This window comes from Neophocaena asiaeorientalis, unplaced genomic scaffold (assembly GCF_003031525.2).
Source record: "Neophocaena asiaeorientalis asiaeorientalis breed wild unplaced genomic scaffold, Neophocaena_asiaeorientalis_V1.1 scaffold65, whole genome shotgun sequence".
Classification (NCBI taxonomy): Eukaryota; Metazoa; Chordata; class Mammalia; order Artiodactyla; family Phocoenidae; genus Neophocaena; species Neophocaena asiaeorientalis.
In genome coordinates this window covers 359,948-381,231 of record NW_020173215.1, presented here as the reverse complement: position 1 = coordinate 381,231, position 21,284 = coordinate 359,948, and the positions used below count along the sequence as shown (strand labels likewise).

The 21,284-nt window shown below is 39.6% G+C and overlaps 1 protein-coding gene across 1 annotated transcript in view; it reads left to right on the top strand.

Moving 5' to 3' along the window:
• Nucleotides 1-17,437, top strand: part of NDNF (neuron derived neurotrophic factor) — a 38,049-nt gene extending 20,612 nt beyond the window's left edge. Inside the window, exons 2-4 of the mRNA XM_024745117.1 lie at nucleotides 7,957-8,145; nucleotides 13,775-13,899; nucleotides 15,587-17,437. Coding sequence (XP_024600885.1) covers nucleotides 7,958-8,145; nucleotides 13,775-13,899; nucleotides 15,587-16,980 — 1,707 coding nt within the window. The 5' untranslated portion in view covers nucleotide 7,957 and the 3' untranslated portion in view covers nucleotides 16,981-17,437. The remainder of the gene's footprint in view (nucleotides 1-7,956; nucleotides 8,146-13,774; nucleotides 13,900-15,586) is intronic.
• The last annotated feature ends 3,847 nt before the right edge of the window (nucleotides 17,438-21,284 follow it).

Sequence of the window (21,284 nt, the reverse complement as noted above, 5' to 3'; positions counted from 1 at the left end):
GCCACCTCTCCTTGCTCACAGATCATGCGTCCTGGCAGGCACGCGGGCCATCCCCCCGACCAAGGCTACATTTTTTTTTTTTTTCTTTACAGCTAGATCAGATGCTTCAGATTTATTATCAGATGTGGCATGGATGATTCAAACAAAAACAAATGCCCTTGAGTTTAAAAATAGAAGTTAAAAGACTAAATATTTGCACTTAAAAAGGAAAAGAAAATAACAGAAATCTCTGCGGCAGACCATTCCTTGAAATTATCCTCACTAAATTATAATCATGCACTTTCCACTCTCTGTAATTAAACATTAGATTTTATTTATTCCAGATGCATTTGTCTCAAGTAAATTCAGAACGCTCCATCCTTCTTTTTGGTCATTGTAAGTTTATTTCATGTTTGTGGCCTACACATGATTGGGCGCATTGGATAGTTTTTAAGTGCATCTTAATGACTATGAATTTTCTTTTTAATGGTATGCTATGTGTGGCCTGTTTATCCTGATGAATCTGATCTTATTAAGTTTTATACCATGTAATGTCTATAGGAGCTCGATGACATTTTTTACAAATACGTTCACATGTTCTACAAGGAATTTGCAGAATCTTGGTGGTTGGTGGTAAAGGGATGGAGGAATTTGCTTTGATCATATTACAGGTAGGTAGAGCTGCTGGCTGCTGTTCTAAGAAATCTACAGAACTGAGAAAGGTTGCAATGCCTTAATTTATATGATATCTTCTATTCACAGAGCCTTGGAAGTTCCATGAAAACCTTAAAGAACTTTTTATTTACCAGCCTTGCAAATTTCTTAGATTAGTGAAATAATGTAACTAAACAGCAGTCTATAAATATTAAAGGCAAGCATTTTAATGGTTTGAAATATTCCCTACTCTTAAGACAAGATTCTCAATTAGGATTTGTGGTTAAATTCATTTAATACACATTTCAAAGTAAAAAAAAATTAACCAGATTTATTTACTTACTCTCATTGTTTACACAGTTTCAAATAATAAATTTTTTTTTTTCTTGTGATACGCGGGCCTCTCACTGTTGTGGCCTCTCCCGTTGTGGAGCACTGGCTCCGGACGCGCAGGCTCAGCGGCCATGGCTCACGGGCCCAGCCGCTCCGCGGCATGTGGGATCCTCCCGGACCGGGGCAGGAACCCGTGTCCCCTGCATCGGCAGGCGGACTCTCAACCGCTGCGCCACCAGGGAAGCCCTCAAATAATAAATTTTTATTTTCACTAAGTGAATCAGTGGATTAACCAAGATGATAAGTTGACTATGTAACTGAAGATAAATTTTGCAAAATGACGGTAGTAGAGCTGCTGCTGACTTATTTGCTTTTAGGCCTATTGTGGTTTTTTTGTGGTGATACAGGTCATCCTGGGTGGTTAGTTGGTACACTGATAAATTATTCCAGCCCCTTTAATTTTTTTTCTTTCTTACCATTTGACCATTTTACAATTCTCAAGCATTTCCACAGGTTTGTGGGAAAAGGTTGTGCCAGGTCAGTTTGACTGTTTAAAAGCCATGTAGAATAAAAAGTTTGGGCTTCCCTAGTGGCACAGTGGTTAAGAATCCGCCTGCCAATGCAAGGGACACGGGTTCGAGCCCTGGTCTGGGAAGATCCCACGTGCTGCAGAGCAACTAAGCCCGCGAGCCACAACTACTGAGCCCAAGTGCCACAGCTACTGAAGCCCACGCACCTAGAGCCCGTGCTCCACAACAAGAGAAGCCACCACAATGAGAAGCCCGTGCACCACAATGAGGAGTAGCCCCCGCTCGCCGCAACTAGAGAAAGCCCACGGCGTAGCAACGAAGACCCAACGCAGCCAAAAATAAAAATAAATTAAACAATTTTTTTTCTAAAAAAAGGTCATGTTAATGCTGAAAATAAAGTCTTAGAATTATTTATGTGTTTTCTGTTACCCATTAGCTGCTCTACTCCCTACCCATTTTGGGACAATACAAATGCTTTATATCTCTACATTGGCATTTTGTTTAAAACTGGTCTTCAATTCACCCACTGCGGTCCACGCTCTGCGTTCTCTCTGTGGGGTAGGGCAGCAGAGAGCCCAGCAGGGAAGGATGCAAATGGGAGTAGCAGCTCCAGTCATCACAGCCCTCAAACATTCAAAAGCAGCCCCCCTCCACCCTTCTAGAGCTGTAGTGTTCACTCACTCGCCAGAGAGGGGGCAGCAAATATAAAAATAAAATTGCATATTTAAAAGGTTCTTTTAGAACCATTGCTCATGTACCTTTACTCTAACATCAACTAATTGGATTCATATAGTGTGTCTAAATAGCTTTAATTTAGATATCTCTGTGTGTGTGTGTGTGTGTGTGTGTGTGTGTGTGTGTGTAGTCTAAACTAATAATAGTTTAGTTTATTAGTTAAACTAATAAACTTTAATAATATTTAAAGTTATTTACTTTTCAGTGCCCAAACCTCTCTCTACCTTTCCAGGTATAGAATACATTGTTAATCTCAGTGGACAATTATATTTCAAAACAATTTCTCCTTTTAATCTAGGACACATTGGCATTCCAAAGGATAAAACTACCTCGTATCTCCAATAATCTGGATTCCCAATAATCTAGATTAAAGTTTGAGGTATATCAAATCATTAGGTCATTTTTGTTTTCTCACTTCAGTTTTGGTAGGATAGGAAGGAATGTTCAAATATGGGGACGGCCTCTGACAATATGAACAATCTCAGAGTTTTAGATTAGCATCTATGAACATGATTCACCAGAACTTTTCAATCGAAACAGTCAAAGTCAATCTTCTCAGTAATAGGATAACACCATCTAGTTTTTTTGGGCTGAAAATCATTGTGCAACAGAGTTGATTGATCTGCCTAGTAAAATAAAAATATTTGGAACCATCCTAGCAACTTTCTACTTCTATTGGAACTAGACCCTTGACTGTAGAAAGATAGCAAGATTTCTTGCTGTGCAGACACATTTCCTAGATTATCCACAAGATGTCCATGACAGAAGTAATAATGCTGAATGAGAAATTCTAAGAAACGTTATTTACTTTAAACTTCAAACCTAGATAAGCTCTAGATACCTAGAAGTAACAAAAAGAAATGAGAGGAAAAGTTATGCCATTAGAGGGCACTTTTGTAATCTTAGAAGAAAAGTCTGTTCTTATAGACTGGATTGCCCAAGGCTTATTCTTAAGCAGAATGTATTTTCAGTTGTTTATTTAAAAGTGACTAATTCTTAAGCTGAATGTCTAAGAGAGAACATTTTTTTGGTAGGGAAAAAAATCTGTAAAATTCTATCCTTTAAACAATACTTGCATAAAGCTTTAAATTTGAATAAGTGAATATAAATTGTGAAAACATGCACAATATGTCTGCATAATAGTTTTTTGATTAGCTATATTCAATGCTTCTCTTAAGTACATCTTGTTAAAAAAATGCTGCCTGTAACCTGATCAAATTGAACAAATTATTAGGCTTCCCTAAAAACGGAGTATGTTTTTCCCAGCAATACATGGATGTTATTAGATAACATTTTGAAAACAATAATCCTACAGAATATAAAGTCCTGTGTTTGGGGAATCATACTAATTTTTTCCAGTTTTATTGAAAAATGACTGACATACATCACTGTATAAGTTTAAGGCATACATCCTGATGGTTTGATTTACATACATTGTGAGATGGTTACCACAATAAGTTCAGTTAACACCCATCTTCTCCCGTAGATACAATAAAAAGAAAAGGGATCGTACTCATTTTAAACACTTTTCTGAAAAGTACCTGTTTTGCCCATAGTTGATGTGGCAATTTAAATAGCTAAAATTGTTTCAGAAACGGAAAGTGTGACCTGATAGAATTTTAGCTGAGGATATATGATTTTTTTTTTTAAAGAAAGCAAAAGATAGTTTATTCCCTATTGGTGATTATCTAAATAAAAATGTCTACCTGAGCCAGTGAAGTCAATAAGCCAGTAAAATAATTTAACAAATAAAATCTTAGTGTCAATAACTGTGAAGAGTATGAGATTTTACCCTCCTTGCAAGCTAACAAGTTAGCCTGCCGTAGTTTCGTGGATGCTGGATGGCATGAGACTCCTGGGTCAGCGACAAAGGGCTTTATTACGCAGCAATAGCAGAAGCTACAGATCCACAGCAGCAGCATTTTCTCCCACTGCCTGACCCCCCAGTTCTTGTAGGATGATTCAAAGAGGGCCAGATGGCATCAGCCCATATAGTGGGGTTTATTATAAGAGAGCAGCCCTGGGGCTTCCCTGGTGGCGCAGTGGTTGAGCGTCGGCCTGCTGATGCAGGGGATGCGGGTTCGTGCCCCGGTCCGGGAGGATCCCACATGCCGCGGAGCAGCTGGGCCCGTGAGCCATGGCCGCTGAGCTTGAGCGTCCGGAGCCTGTGCACCGCAGCGGGAGAGGGCACAGCAGTGAAAGGCCCGCATACCGCAAAAAAAAAAAAAAAAAAGAGAGCAGCCCTGAGCTTAGGGAACCCAGCTTTTTATAATGGGTAACAATCGTGCCTGCTCTTTGCTCCAGAAGCTTCATCTTCCAAGGCTGTTTACTATACAAACATCCTTGAAAAGATAATCTGGAACAAAGGCAGTCAGTTCTTCTGCTCCCCACATATGCACAAACAAGCACAGAAACCCATGGAGAATTGTCTTTTTAACACTTACCCTGCATAATCCTATCATCTGAAGTTGTTCACTTTACTAAATATTACATGGCTAAGTAGCTGACGTGGGGGAATATATAATAATCATATTTACCACACTCCTGATAGTTTATATTTCTCATATCGTATTGTATTCACTATGTGTTCTTACGTGTCCAAGCCTCAGTTTGATCATTTTTGAGATGAGATGAGATAAATAATAGGGCCTACATCATAGGCTTGTTGCTGGCATTCATGAGATAATAGACGTGAAGCACTTAGAAGAGTGCCTGACATGCAGCACATACACAGCAAATTTATTAATATTCTTATTAACTCAAAATTCATCTCTTCTTACTAGCTGATTTAATAAAGAGAAAGTTCCTCCCACAGGCAGCTGAGGATGCTGGGAAAATTCCCACCAGTCATAACATGCTAGCTCTCTAACTCTGGGGCTGACCTAAATATCCCAAATACCCAGGGGCATTGGGCAGCTTGTCCTGTTCAGCTGTGCAGTGGTGCTGTGCAGTTGGCAGCTTTGAGGGCAAATATGGGGCTCGTGAGAGAACGCTGCCCTTGAGCGGTTCTGGGGCAAATACGCCCAAGTATCTCACGCTCAAGTGCCGCTATGGCATGTTTGCTCTAAGTTCCTGATAAATATGGAAAGCCAAATTCTAACCCTTTCTAAAGAGACATATTTTATTATCTGGCCTCTACTGCTCTCAGGAGGCAAACTTTCAGAGATGCTACTACAAAGTAAACTGAATGTGTTTTATTATGCTGAAATAATAAATATTTCTTTATAGGGGCGGCATATCAAATTCTATTCAGATTTTCCGTTTCTGTTGGCTGCAGGATGAAGGGCATCAGAGGAGAGGGACTGAGGGTCGTGAGTGGTGGTCCCATTCAGTCTACTCAACCATGTCCCTATTTGTTTTGAATAGGTTCACTGAGCTTTGATTTTTGATCCCCCCAGCCATCTTTTGTAGATATAACCTTTGTCTGCTGTTAGTAACTCCCATGACCTCTCGTTTACATCCCCAGCTTTCCTTGGGTTCCACCTTGACAATCACCTGGATATCTGAGGGACAGGTTATTTAATGAAACTCAGGGAGGCCTGTTCTTATTCCTAAACTGCTAGCTATTTGGGAAGAGGGTTTCAGTGTTCAGTCTCAGAATCATCATTTGTTTTCAGAGTTTAGAGATCATCCATCCAAACCCTTCGTAAAATTGAGGTCCAGAATTTTAAGTGAATTGCCTAAGATTACACTTCTAGTTAGCAGCTGAAACTAAAAAGTCAAGTTTCTTAGCTCTCAGTCAAACTCTCATTCAATGGCAATACAATTGAGAAATAGGATGGGAAATAAATGTTTGGGCTCTGCAGTCAGATTCACTTGGGTTTATATCCTTTCTCCGCTTATGTTAAAGGAGGTTTATACTTATATAAGAATAGCACCTACTTCACAAGGTTATTGTGGATATAAATGCAACTTCGCACCGTGTTTTGCACATAGTAACTCCTAATTACTGCAGATATTTATATGGAAAATTGCAGAGCACATGGCAGAAAGCAAATTTTGAAAAAGTAAGTAAAAGGAACTTTCTGAGCAAGCTCACTGGGAAAAATTACTTCTCAAACTCTCATAGAAAAAAGAAAAGCGTATTCCCTTCAAAAAAATATTTTCAGTTGTATGAATCTATTTTTGGTAGCACTCAAAGAAAACTTAAAGTCAAGTGATGGTTTAAGTAGAGGTGACCTCATAGCTATAGCAATGACTATTTAGAAATAAAACTGGCATTCTCTTCATTTCAAATTATCGCAAATATTTGCATTTGACTTTCTCACTATTTAAAGTACTTCAATGTAAAAACACTATATTTCCCTAATGCTTGAATTCCCTGATGTATGTTGTCAAAGAGATAAGGGAAAACAACTCCTTACCTAGTTTTTCCTGTGAGGAAAACAGGCACCAAATCCTCAAAGGAAGCAAAGCCTTTCATTAGCACTTGAGGTGAAAAGAACTCGCCTACCCGCGTCTTCCTGTTGGGAAAGGGAAACATGTAGAAGATGGTGTCCTTGAAACAATCGCTAAAGCAAGGTGCCCTAGAGAATGATCCATGATTGCTTATAGGATTTTTAATTTTATTTTTATTTTTTTGCGGTACGCGGGCCTCTCACTGTTGTGGCCTCTCCCGTTGCGGAGCACAGGCTCCGGACGCGCAGGATCAGCGGCCATGGCTCACGGGCCCAGCCGCTGCGCGACATGTGGGATCCTCCCGGACCGGGGTACGAACCCGTGTCCCCTGCATCGGCAGGCGGACTCTCAACCACTGCGCCACCAGGGAAGCCCTGCTTATAGGATTTTTTATGAAAGTCAGTGATAAATGTCAAAGTGTAACTCAATGAAAACTGGAGTGGTAAATATATAACTCTGCTGGAGGTTAAGACAAATGACCTAAATATAGAACTTTCCAATGGTCTTTTTTTTTCCAATGGTTTTTTTTTTTTTTTTTTTTGGCTGCGCCACAGGGCATGTGGGATTTTAGCTCCCCAACCAGGGATGGAACCCTCTCCCCCTGCATTGGAAGCGTGGAGTCTTAACCACCGGACCACCAGGGAAGTCCCCAGTGGTCTTTCTTGATTTGAAGTGGGAATCCAAGCCCAGTTTTTAATATGGTAAAAGTTTATATATAAGTGTTGTGTTGAAGAGTCTGGTAAATCTGTAATATTAGACACTGGCAAATAACTCACCTTGGGATTTTAGACAAATTGCTTATCCTATAAGAAAGTTAAGCTTTATAATCTCTTAAAATCTCTGATTTATGAAAATCTGATTTGCAGAATAATTCTATATATGATCCTTAATCAAATTTTAAGGAAGAAGAAAAGTAACTGTGTAGTGGTAATTTTCAGGCTCTCAGTGGGTCTCTGTGACTTATGTTATGGTTTAAGCTTTGAGGCATTTGTATGGAGATGTCTACAATGACCATATTGGCTTCTGCCATAATGAAGGGGGAACTTTTCTCTCTGAATACCCAAGGAAGTTAATGCACCAAGAGTCCTTTTGTTTCAAAATCTTTTTAATATCTGAAATTCTGGTGAATTCATTATCAACTTGTTGAAATAACTTTGAAAAAAAAAGAACTGGAAAGTCGCCTTAAAGCTCATGTGCATGTATCCAAAATACATAATACAGCTCTTTCTGTCAAAACCAAATAGTGTGAACCCTTCAGAGAGTTCGCAACTTGCCCAAGTGTTTTGCCTGTAAAATTAATGTAAGCAATTCTTTTTTGTTGCCCCAGGATGGTGCCTCTCCACTGGTGTATGCTGTGGCTGCTGTTACCACTCAGCTCCAGGACCCAGAAGTTACCCACTCGAGATGAGGAACTCTTTCAGATGCAAATTCGGGACAAGGCATTTTTTCATGATTCGTCAGTAATTCCAGATGGAGCTGAAATTAGCAGTTATCTCTTTAGAGACACACCTAAAAGGTATTCTCCCTGCAGGACTTCCTTTATCAATAAGCTCAGAACGGGTGTCTCTGAAAAAGAAAGTGACCTTTTAGACTTAGTTTAGGTAATTTGCAATCAACCTCTGGATAGCATTGCCTATTTTTCTCTAAGTAAGAAAATAAAACTGCAGTGCAACGTCCAGCCATTAGACATCTCTTTGATTCTCGCTGATTGTGATCTTTTGGGTGGAGAGAGAAGTCCTTGCATGTCTAACGTTTTGGAATGGTCATTTTCTTTTCTTCAGGATGGTAGGAAATTTCTAAGAATGACTCTACAGGATTAATGCAATTAATTGAACACATATGATTCTTCAAGGGTTTGTGTTGGCTTGTAAGGATAGTATTTCTTTGATCAATGATTGGTTCTGAAAGCATCAAACCAAACAGAGATAAAAACTGGCCTCTCACTTATCTTCACTCCAACATCAACATATTGAACTCACATAATGCTTCTAAATATTTTGACCTTTAAAACTTACATATATCAACATATAGAAATCAATCAATCAATCATAGAAATGAATTATATTTAAAGTTACTTACTTTGCAGTACCCAAACTCCTCTTTATCATATTTCAAAAACAGTTTCTCCTTTTAACCTAGGGCACCTTGGCATTCCAAAGGATAAAACTATGTCATGTCATCAATACTCCATTTTCCAAAGATTGAGGTGTATCAAATTATTGTCGTCTTTCTCTTGTCACTTCAGTTGTTTTTTTTTTTTAATTTCTTGGTACGCGGGCCTCTCACTGTTGTGGCCTCTCCCGTTGCGGAGCACAGGCTCCGGACGCGCAGGCTCAGCGGCCATGGCTCACGGGCCCAGCCGCTCCGTGGCATGTGGGATCCTCCCAGACCGGGGCACGAACCTGCGTCCCCTGCATCGGCAGGCAGACTCTCAACCACTGCGCCACCAGGGAAGCCCCGTCACTTCAGTTTTAATTGACAATAAGAATGGAACGTGGTGCTCCTCTTCCACTGAATGGCAGAGACACGTTACCATCCGGTGTGAGAGTAGATAATCAGTTTTCATATTTTGACTGGTGTGACCTATTGTTTGGGTATCATTTCAACACCATCTGAAAGAAATTATTTGTTTGAATGGATGTAATAGATTAGGAACTGATTTGTCAGTAATATATAAAAGAATTATGACTCTTTCAGTGACATTCCTAAGAGTGAAGGCACAAAATGCAAGGATGATTACACTAAAGGAACTTGATGTCTTAGTATTTACAGAGACTTTGTCTGTGAAAACAAGGAAGGGTAGAGGAGGCAGTTTTAATGATTCAAATTAGTCTTAAATATCAGCTGAATTCATGCCGAACCATTTTGCTTGTCATGTTCTTTTGTCTCTTGAAACTTTTGAGTGAATCCAAATTTTTCTTTAAAAAATTACTTTGATTTCCCAAATGTACTTGTACACTGCTTTGCAGTGTTCTTTAAAATACAGCATTCCTCATTATGTAATCATTTCACTTAATCAAATAAATGGTTTACCTTTGATCTTCCAGTCTCTTAAAAATTAAAGAAGTTTTGGTTCTAAGCGCTGTCTTAAAATTACATTTTTTTTTCTTTGAAGCAACATGTTTTTATTATAAGACATTTCAAAACAACACATGCTCCTTTCCTCCTTCTGTTTTTATTTCTTTCATTTGTTCATTCTTTTGGGTTTTTTTTCCCCCCCACAAATCATGATTGGAGACTTTGATATCTACATTTGGATGCAATGTTAACAATAGTTACAGAGTTGTGGCCACAGTCATTTCTAGGGGTAAAATATGTGATGGGAGAACCCACATAGACATTGTTGATGTTACAACTAAAGATGAAATTCCAGATAAAGTTTGGAAGCAGAGAATAGCAAAAGAAAACAAATTCATTAATTATTCTTATGTTTATACATAAATTCCAAAGTCTAAATGGTTCACGGAGTGTTTATGCCTCAACTCTGGCCTTATAATATGGAGCACATTTTTCACATTTCTGTCTCCCTCACTAGCCAGTAAATACCTGGTGCTCATAGATCGTGCCCTATCATCTCTGATTGCAGCTGCCTTCCACGAGTGCACTGTGCATGGTAGACAATAAATGTTTGTCAAATTGTTAAAGTTTATTCAGATTGTCTTTTATCCCTAATCATAAGAGCTTCCATATGAAAATGTTGACTTAGAGGGACTCTCTGATGTTTTATATGTATAATGATTACCCTGTGGAATGCAAGCATTGTTTTCTCTGTTATTGGTTGCTTATGGCCTGTATTAAAGTTACTAAGACACAGTTGCATACTTTTGGAAATAAACTACTTTCTTGATTGAAATGAGAACAGAAGATAATAGGTGAACGTGCACATTGATTTCAGCACTGGTTAGCTCTGCTACCCACAGAAAAACCAAAAACAAACAAAACTAAAAAGTTTTGAATACTTTTAAAATTACACGATGCTAAATAAATTATTTTGTCTTACCTAATTCTTTGTAATGTTCATAGGTTCAGTCATGTTTATGTGGTTAATATCACCTATGCAACCTGGCCAAAGGAACAAAATTCTACTCTCCAAAAGTTGACTGAATTTGAAAATTAAACCATCTGACACCTGTCTTTAGGGATGCTTAAGTCCATAAAATTTCCATCCAGTAAAGAGTGCAACCGTCTAGTTATTTTGTTTGGATGATTGCCTAAGTTTACTATATTCCGAACAAGCTTTTTTTGCTTTTATAGGGTCTTCACTTTATTTGTCCTTCCACAGCCCTATTTCCACCCTCCAGCTCCTAATTCATCTTGGAATAATGAAGGGGGGAAAGCACATATATTTCCACTCAGATTCCGTATCTTCAGGTAGAAACAGACTAAGTGTAGGTATCCTAAGGCTAGAATAAGGTAGGTGTTATGATTCTTGGGTTCTGTTTATTCATTTAGTAATGCATTCATTAAGAGGAGTTTATCAAGTACCTTCTACCCGCAGAAATCTGTGCTAAATGCTGAGAATAAAATGACATGGAAAATGAACCCTAAGTGGGCCTTTGTTGGGAAAATGACGTTAATCGAATAATAATATACATATATAGTAACAAATTGCAACAGGTTCCCAAAGTGAAAAGTATAGGACACTCGGAGTATGTGAGAGAACCTGAGCCAGAACAGTTAGAGAAGGCATCCCTGAAGAAGTGACATTTAAATATTAGTAAGGGCATACACATCAAATATATGTCAATTAAAAAGTTATTTATTTACAAATATTAATAAGGACTAAGGGGTGTATTTCAGGCAGAGCAAACAACATCCCAATGGCTCAAAGAAGCCCTACGTGGTTCGAGCACGGAAAGCAAAAGGGATGATGATATGACAGTGAGGTAGGCGGAGGCCCCACTGCTGGGAAAGTTGTAGACTCTCTGAACAATTAAGGACTTTTTTCCCCAAAAGTGAAATGCTAAACTTATTCATTAATCCAACAAATATTTATTAATAATTATTTTAGTCTCTAAGTCTTCATCAATGAACTAAATGCCCTGCCCTCTTGTAGCTTTCATTCTAGTTGGGGGAGGTGGAAAAATAAAAAAACAAGCAAAGGTATATATAATACATCAGGTAGTGATAAGTGCTTTGAAGAAAAATGAAGAGGAGTAGAAAGGCTTCACGGGTAGGAAGGTGATGTCTTACGTAAGGGGCCAGAGTCGGTCTATGGCGAGATGGTGACCGACTCTAGAGAAGAGAGTTGGTGCAGTGACTGAGCACGTAAGGTCAACAGCTGGAGGACGAGCATCTCAGATGGAGAAACCGCAAGTTCAGAGGCCCTGAGGCAAGAGTGTGCCATAATCACTCCACAGAGAGCAAGGGGCTGAGTAAAGAAGGGAGAGAATAGAGGAGACGAGTTTAGAGCTTTGGTTGGGGACGCAAATCATTGCAAGTTCTGAATGAGACAAGAAGCTCCTGGAGGGTTTGCAGCGAGTGTGTTCAGACTTAGGTGTACATGGATATCTCCTCCTGGAAGGAGGTAAATAAACTAAGGGGGTCAAAGTGGAAACAAGGCCAGTCAGAAGGCTATTGCAATGCTCAGACAAGAAAAAATGGTGGCTTGATCTGGTGGTAACAGGGAAAGTGGAACAAAGGGTTGGACTCTGGGTATATTTTAAAGATGAAGCCAAAAAAAAAAATAAAACAAAAAAAAAAAAAAAAATGAATGCTGATTCAGTGTATGTGGAGTGGAAGAGTAAGGAAAAGTCAAGAATGCCTCTAAAACGTTTGTCCTGAGCAACTGGAAGGTTAGGGCTGTCATTTACTGAGTAGAGACAGACTGCAGGGGAAGTTGGTTTGGCGAGAGAATGAGAAGTTTGGATTAGACATCTTAAGTTTGAAACTTTCAGTAACCTCTAAAGGAAGATGGTGAGAAGATAGTTGTCTCTAAAATTTAGCTAAGAGTTCAGGCTGACAATTTACATTTGAGAATCATTAAAATAGAAGAGCTTAAAGCTGTGAGCCTGGGTGAGATCACACAGGGAAAGAGCACGGGTAGAAAAGAGTGTCCTAGCACAGGCCCTTGGTTCACCCCATGGGTTAGAGGTCCGGGAGGTGAGAAGAGCTGCAGAGGAGACAGATGGAGCAGCTGGCCACGGTGGTCAGTTTGGAGAGGGTGTTGGGGTAGATATAGAGAGAATCGAGAGGCAAAGAGGTACCCAGGAGGTGCAATCTCTAGGAGGTGAAACTTGCTTATTTTTTGCCGTGAAACCAGTGAGGAAACCACTGTTTCCTCCCTTGCAAGATTATGGGCTTTGAAAGATAAATGGAATCATCTAAATTATTCAGAGTAAGAATATATAGCATTGTTATACATAGGCAATATTTTTATTCTACTTAAAAGTTCTTTTGAGACATCATTTAAAAAATCTAAGGGGAAAGCATAGAGGAGAATGTTTTGTTCTTTTAAAATGTTTTCAAATCACTAGGTTTTTAATTCAACAGAAAATCTTGGTGACAGAGAAATGTGTCTTTCCACTGACTGACACAGTTATCTTTACCTTTTAAAAATATTTCTCAAATGGTCATTAGATACCTCTCTCCAAAAGGATACGGAATAGTAAAACTGTGAACAAAAAAGTCAAGGTTGTAAAAGCCTGAATACAGTGTTATTTTGCCAGAGACCAACATGCATTTTAGAAGGACATTGCTGCGAAAATGATCTCTTGGAATGGTTGGTGCTTTAGAGTGCCCTTGGGGTAACTTATAAATTTATCGCCAAATTTATGGAAAATGCAGTTACCTGTAGGGCAACATACCTGGAAATTCCTCTTGGTTGTGACTTACTTTGCACTGGTGTTAAATAACACCCCCAAACTGGTAAGTTTTGATTCTTAACTCGAATAACACCCAAACTCCACATTTTGGTTCAATGTCTTTCAATTATTTCAGACTGTGTCGATGGTAAATCTGGTCGCAGAACCTTGGGCTGTTGGACTTCCACGGTTACAGCTGAAAATATCATGATTTATGTCAGATAGCCAGTTTGATTTTCTGTTAAGTGAATACAAATTAAACCAAGCGATTTTTTCCCACTAATCTTGGTTGTAAGTGTTAGGATGAATTACCTCGGTCTGAAGTGGTCCACTTTCACCCAGGTATTTCTTTGTGGTTGAAGAAGACAACACGCCATTGTCAGTCACAGTGACTCCCTGCGATGCGCCCTTAGCGTGGACGCTGAGCCTCCAGGAGCTGCCAGAGGAGGCGAGCGGGGAAGGCTCAGGTAAGCGGCGCGGCAGACCTGGCCCCAGACCTCTGGATGGATAGCTGAAAGGCTTATGAGACAGACAGCCTCCTCTTAGTAAGAAAAACCAGCATGGATGCACGGGGGAAGCTGGAGATTTGGGGTTGGAGATGAGGGAAACGGAGGATGACATCAGATGGCGGTGATTTGGTGAAATAAGAGGTTGAGAGAGACAGGTGTGTGGGCTGAAGGAGTGAGGAAAGGCAAGGGGTGAGCATCGGCTTCCCTGGCTGTGGTTTGCAGTCTTGCCTAACCACTGGACTCACCACTGGGGGCTGTATATGCTACTGACGCCTTCATCCTACCTCCGAGGTTGTGATTTAATTGCCCTGGGGTGGAGTCTGGACATTGGGATGGTAAAAGTTCCCCTCCGTGTGAATCTAATATGCACCCAAGGATAAGAGCCTCTGATCTCTGGGGAGTAAAGGGTAGCCACAAAGAGAGAACAAAAGAGCATTGAGCACCACGGAAAGTCCAGGATGAGAAGAAAGTCAGGAGGAATAGGTCAGGCATTTGAAGAAGATGCAGATGGTGGAAAGCAAATGACAGATACAAAGAAGTGAGTAGAGTCTGTATGAGGCGCTGGGTTGACGCTGCCTCCCTTTAAGGGGCAAAGGCATCCTAGCTTGAAGTGAAGGCTTGAGATGGGTGCCATGACAGGATGTTAGCAAGCTAGATACTTACAGTGATGTGGGAACACTGCAATTAGGAAAATATTGAAAGGGCATATGGGCAGTGAGGAGACTGAGATAGAAGGGGTAGTCACGTGACGATTGTGTTAATTGCGTGGTTTAGGAGTATCAAGTTCTACATACCTCACTCTCAACCTGCAGTGATCAGCTGGAAAAGATCCATTCCCACTCTGGCTACACAGTCCTTCTCTGGGTCTTCTAACACCGATATCTGTGTGACATCTGATGTTAATAGTAACAAAAAATAGTTACTATTAATTGGAAAACATTATTTTAGTTTCAGTACTTTCCCTATATTCCTCCTGAGCACGTGTTCTACACATTGAAAATTAGGTCCTCTTACTGGTGCTTTATAGTCTATATTTTAATGAGATTGTCCAGTCCTACTAACAAAAGTGAAATCAGTGAAATGGCTAGCCATCCAAGTGCAAACTGACAGAACCCTTCTGGTAAAAAACAGATTGACAGTAGGGATTAGTCTCTAAGAGGTTTGCAATCTTTGACCTAAAATTTCTACCAGCTGGAATCTATCCTGAAGAAATAACGTAAAATCAGAAAAGCCTTACATATATAACAGCATTATTATAATGGTCAAAAATTAACCAACAGTTTCATTTTTATGATATAATATTAAGTGAGAAAAATGAAGGTTTCTCTAGGTACATATATGCATGATAATAAATGTTATAAAGTTGCAGAGAAAAATAAGAGAAAATAATAACAACTGCAGAAACATGTGTAGAAGGAAGACTGATAGAAATAGACCAAACTGTTAATAAAGGGCTATATGGATTTGTATTAATGGATGATTTTTTTTTTATCTTGTTCTCTATCTCCCAGTTTTCTACTGGGAACATGTATTCTTTTTATAAGGGAGAAAAACTAAATTAAATTGTCTTAAGAACACAATTTAAGGTTGGCAAGCCACAGCACATGCCCTGACGTGTAGGCTGTGCTTCTCTTGTGTCTTTTAGGTGATCCAGAGCCTCTGGCTCAGCAGAAGCAGCAGATCATTAATGAGGAAGACGCAGAGTTATTCTCCTACAAAGGCAACGACGTGGAATATTTCGTATCTTCTAGTTCTCCATCTGGTTTATATCAGTTGGAGCTTCTTTCAACAGAGAAAGACACACATTTCAAAGTATATGCCACCACAACTCCAGAGTCTGACCAGCCCTACCCTGAATTACCTTATGACCCAAGAGTCGACGTTACCTCCCTGGGATGCACCACGGTCACTTTGGCTTGGAAACCGAGCCCCACGGCCTCTTTGCTGAAACAACCCATTCAGTATTGTGTGGTCATCAACAAAGAGCACAATTTCAAAAGTCTCTGCGCAGTGGAAGCGAAGTTGAGTGCAGACGACGCTTTCATGATGGCACCAAAGCCCGGTCTGGACTTCAGCCCTTTTGACTTTGCCCACTTCGGATTTGCTTCGGATAATTCAGGTAAAGAGCACAGCTTCCTGACAAAGCCGTCTCCAAAACTGGGGAGGCATACCTACTCGAGGCCCAAGGTTGACATTCAGAAAATCTGCATAGGAAACAAGAACATCTTCACCGTCTCGGATCTGAAACCCGATACGCAGTACTACTTTGACGTCTTCGTGGCCAACAGCAACAGCAACATGAGCACTGCTTACGTGGGCACCTTTGCCAGGACCAAGGAAGAAGCGAAACAGAAGACAGTTGAGCTGAAAGATGGGAAAGTTACGGATGTGTTCGTTAAAAGGAAGGGGGCAAAGTTTCTACGGTTTGCTCCAGTCTCGTCTCACCAAAAAGTCACCTTATTTATTCACTCTTGTCTGGACGCTGTCCAAATCCAAGTGAGAAGAGATGGGAAACTTCTTCTGTCTCAGAACGTGGAAGGCATTCGACAGTTTCAGCTGAGAGGAAAACCTAAAGCCAAATATCTCATTCGACTGAAAGGAAACAAGAAGGGAGCATCTATGTTGAAAATACTAGCTACCACCAGGCCCAGTAAGCAGTCATTTCCCTCTCTTCCTGAAGACACGCGCATCAAAGCCTTCGACAAGCTGCGTACCTGTTCTTCAGCCACCGTGGCTTGGCTAGGCACCCAGGAAAGGAACAAGTTTTGCATCTACAAAAAGGAAGTGGATGATAATTACAGTGAAGACCAGAAGAAAAGAGAGCAAAACCAATGCCTTGGACCAGATACAAGGAAGAAATCAGAGAAGGTCCTCTGTAAATATTTCCACAGTCAAAACCTGCACAAAGCAGTGACCACAGAAACAATCAAAGGTCTTCAGCCTGGAAAATCTTACCTGCTGGATGTTTATGTCACAGGACACGGGGGCCACTCTGTGAAGTATCAGAGTAAAGTTGTAAAAACCAGGAAGTTCTGTTAGTTACCTTGTATAGAGATATATCACTTAGAACTCCAGGAGAGACATTAAATCACTTTAAGTATAAACTGACTACTCCCACAGCTGAGAGAAGTTGTGACCTGTACTTGTACTATGGAAGAAGGGATATCAACTGGTGTATATTGATGTTTATATAAGTAATTGTCGGAGGAGACTTGGTCTAGTGTGCCCCAGTGGTACCTAGTGTGTATCTGATATCCACTGATGTCAAAGAGAAAGGACATCTTGAAGGAACTGCTATCCCTTGCTTTGGCCACTGCATGAACTGCTTCTAAATTATTTTATCACCTAAAAATTTTGAATATGCCATTCATTGCACACATCCACAAATGCAAATTATTCCTCTCAATAGATGCTAGAATATATATAAATTATTTTATAAAGTCTTGTTTTAAATGTCAGTGTTTCTATGATTGTAAACTATTAAATTCTTTTCCTGTTAAAGTACGGATCTAATCTAAGTATATTAAGTGGACAGCCCTTTAGTCAGTTCTATGCTCCACGGCATGTGGGATCTTCCCGGACCGGGGCACGAACGCATGTCCCCTGCATTGTCAGGTGGACTCTCAACCACTGCGCCACTAGGGAAGCCCTATTGTAAATTCTTATCTGTTGAGTAAAATGTTTAAATACTGTATGTATCTCATGTACAAAGTTGACATACATTATATTCATGTATATAAAATTAAAGATATTAGATTATATACTGTTCATTTTCCCAAGCAGCTACCTTGGTGTATTCAATTTCTATTCTGTCCCCCAAACTGCGCCTTTATGTAATTTTGCACCAGGTTTGACCCTTTTTTAATAGTTAAAAGGCATGCTGCATCTCTCTAAAGTTACTGTGGCATTAGAGACAGTTATTGAAATTTGTATTTTGACATTGAATAGGAGCTAGCTGTTGTGAGAATTGAGAGCGCACCAATGGACTTGGAATAAGACAAGCCTCAAAATACTGTAGCTCGATAAGTATTCAACAAATCGTCCTTAACAACCTAAAATATATTACCTCTCTTTTAAAAATAACCATCTATCTTAAGTACAAAATTGGGATATGCCAGATATTTTCCAGCTGCTTGAATATTAGCAAAATAATTGTTTTGATTTCTAGTGGGAACAACTAAGCAACCACCAATTAGGACTTTAATTAGTAATGAGAAAAATATGGAAGCTGCTGTTTTGTAACATTAACAGTCTGTTACTTTTAGCTTTGATTTTTCATGAATCTTCAAAAAGTAATTTAGGTGTAAGATAAAATTTAGGCAAATAATAATAGGAACCTTCATTTATCAAAAACTCTTTACAGAGGGCAGTTTTAGATAGTTTCATTCTCCACAGGTTCTATACATGATGTGTCATGAAAACACTGGAGGATTTAGAAGAGTCTGGGATTTACAGTCAACTAGGCTATGTGGCTTTAGGAAAATCCGCTACCTCCCCTTGTTCCTCTTTCCCAGTTATAAAATTAAGTGGTAATAGATTTGGATAAGATGATATTATAGGATACCTTCTATCATGACACATTGTCTTTTGTAGAATTCTATGATTCTAAATTAGAAAGTGTTTCTGTAACTACAAGTGGGGCAGGTGTAATTCCTTAACCACTACATTTCCCCTATGTGCTGGCACCACCTTTCATATGGTGGGCATACATGAGTAGCATTCTTTTTTTTTGCGGTATGTGGGCCTCTCACTGTTGTGGCCTCTCCCGTTGCAGAGCACAGGCTCCGGACGCACAGGCTCAGTGGCCATGACTCACGGGCCTAGCCGCTCCACAGCATGTGGGATCTTCCCGGACCGGGGCACGAACCCGTGTCCCCTGCATCGGCAGGAGGACTCTCAACCACTGCGCCACCAGGGAAGCCCGAGTAGCATTCTTATGGAGTATAAAGTCACTATGGCTTGGGGAGTGTAAGTGGTGGTCCTTATGAAAGGACCACCATAGGAGAAAATATCCCCTCTAAAAATGTGTCATCCAATTCATCAGTGTTAAGATATCAAAACAAAATTTATCATATCTGTATGAAGCATTGTGACACCTGAAACAATTTTTTAAAAGGAAGAAAGAGCATGTCCCCAGTGGCCACATAACCAGCCAACTTGGAAGGAGAACTTTAAAACTGACAATATCCCAGAGACCTTCTTATCCTAAGTTATAAATACGGTGCCTTTGGAAGGAGAATCAACTTTCTCATATTATTCACAAATATATTATTACAGAGCAATGTGCTAGATGGGACTACAGTGAATCAAAGAGTTATTGCAGCTTCTGAAGGTGACGGACTTAACTCTCAGATATTGCTAAATGCCTGGGAAACGCTGGGAGCCAGGCCAAATCAATTTAACCAAGCTTTTATTTTTTAGCCAACTGGGATGGCGGTTTCTATGTAGTCTGGATATACCAGAGAATTCTTTCATGGCCCCAGTGAAATTTGCCTTTTAAAAATTATGGGAAAATTAAACACACATTGTAAAACTTCTATCACTCATAAAGGAAGAGAGAAACCTATTAAAAACAAAGCTCTCTTATTTACTAATGTGTTTAGATTTTAGGAGCATTCAGGTGAACTGAGGACAAGAAAGAAAAAGTTGTTCTTAATTAACAAAAGAACTAGAAAGCTAATATGAAAGCACCACCTTTTCTCCATTAAGCTCCGGGATAGCTGTATTGAGAACAGGGCATTTAGAATACCAAGTATAGACATAGTATCATTGAGGAGGGAGGAATCTCTGAGGACATTTTATTTGAGTTCACTATCTTTATTTTTCAGGTGCAAAAGGAAATTGAATACCAGAGAAATAAAAAGAAAGTTCTCATAGTCGAAACAAATAAGTAATAGAATTGCTTGGACTCCAAAATCCTTACTAGAATATAAATCACCAATTCTTAGGGAAAGGAAGTCACTTATGGATTATTTTCCAAAAGGAAATAAAATTTTTGTCTTATTTATGACTTCAAAGCAACTCATTCTTAAAGACCATTTCAAATTTCGTTAAGACTGTGTGTGTAACCCATAACTGACAACTTCAAACTTGTAAGAAAAAAAAAGTTATGATTATTTTTAGAGACAGACGGTATTCTAATCTAGGTTTGCATGTACACACAAACTGAGGCTGTTAAGTTCATTAGTCGATTATTTTAATCTGAAACTATTCAGAATCTATATAAGTTTATAGCAGATGATTTTCTTGGTTAAGTTATAATCAATGTCTAGATTAATTTTTTAAACATGCACCAGAGGATTAGTGCTGGAAAGGATATATGCATTGATTATTTTAGTTACTCCAAATACACTTGGAAAAGTTGTGATCTTTGTATCCTGAAAAGCCAAATGAAGCAACTTCAAATAAAAAATCACTTAGATGAACTTTAGAGTTTGAAATCAGTTTTAATGGTTTTTAATAGTTTGGGAGATCCAGACACCATTGAAAACACACACGCACACACTCACACACACGCACACACACACACACACACACACACGTTTTGAATACAATTCAAGGAATTTGTTGGACCTGAAACCAACAGGAATCTCTTCCAACACATTACTAATGCCTCTTAGAGATCATCTAGTTCAACTATCTCAATTTATAGATGAGGAAATTGAGGCTTAGCTAAGACTAGAACCCAGATTCCTGTACTCCCAGTTTAATGTTCACTCCAGGAGTTCATTTTAAACACTTCTTCACTCCAGAAGACATGCAGCCGCTCACCCAGACTGTGCACCTTTGTCTCTCTTCACTGGCTGGCTTCAACACAAACACCAGCATCTAACTTGAAGAACAAGGTCATTTGGAGCATATCCAGCCACTTCCTTCCCCACTTAGATATGGTGCAATAGAGATAAAGTCAGCTGGGAACTTGCCTTTGGGTCCTTCCCCCAGGACCAAGCAAAGTGACTGCAGCCCGATTTCAGCTGTACTCTGTTTGAAGTTGTCCGCAGGACCTGGGAGACATCAGGGCACACTCATCATTGTGTTTTTCCCAGAGAGTTTTGGTCAGAAAAATATGCAGTAGCTTGGGATTTGGGTCTTTGTTGTTGTTGTGAAGGTGGGAAATGGGAGAGAGGAGAACAGAGAGAGGAAAAGGAGCATGGAGCAAAGTATAGTTTTATCTAATTTCTTTCTCAAAGTGGTCTGAGAGATCAAGGGAAGTGAGAGATCTAATACAGCTTAATTTTATTAAGGTTTTGGATTCTCTTCTACACACAACCTGACACCGGAAAATTTAATAGATCACCATCCACTCTATTAAAATTGCATCCTGCTATTTGCTAGGAATGGTT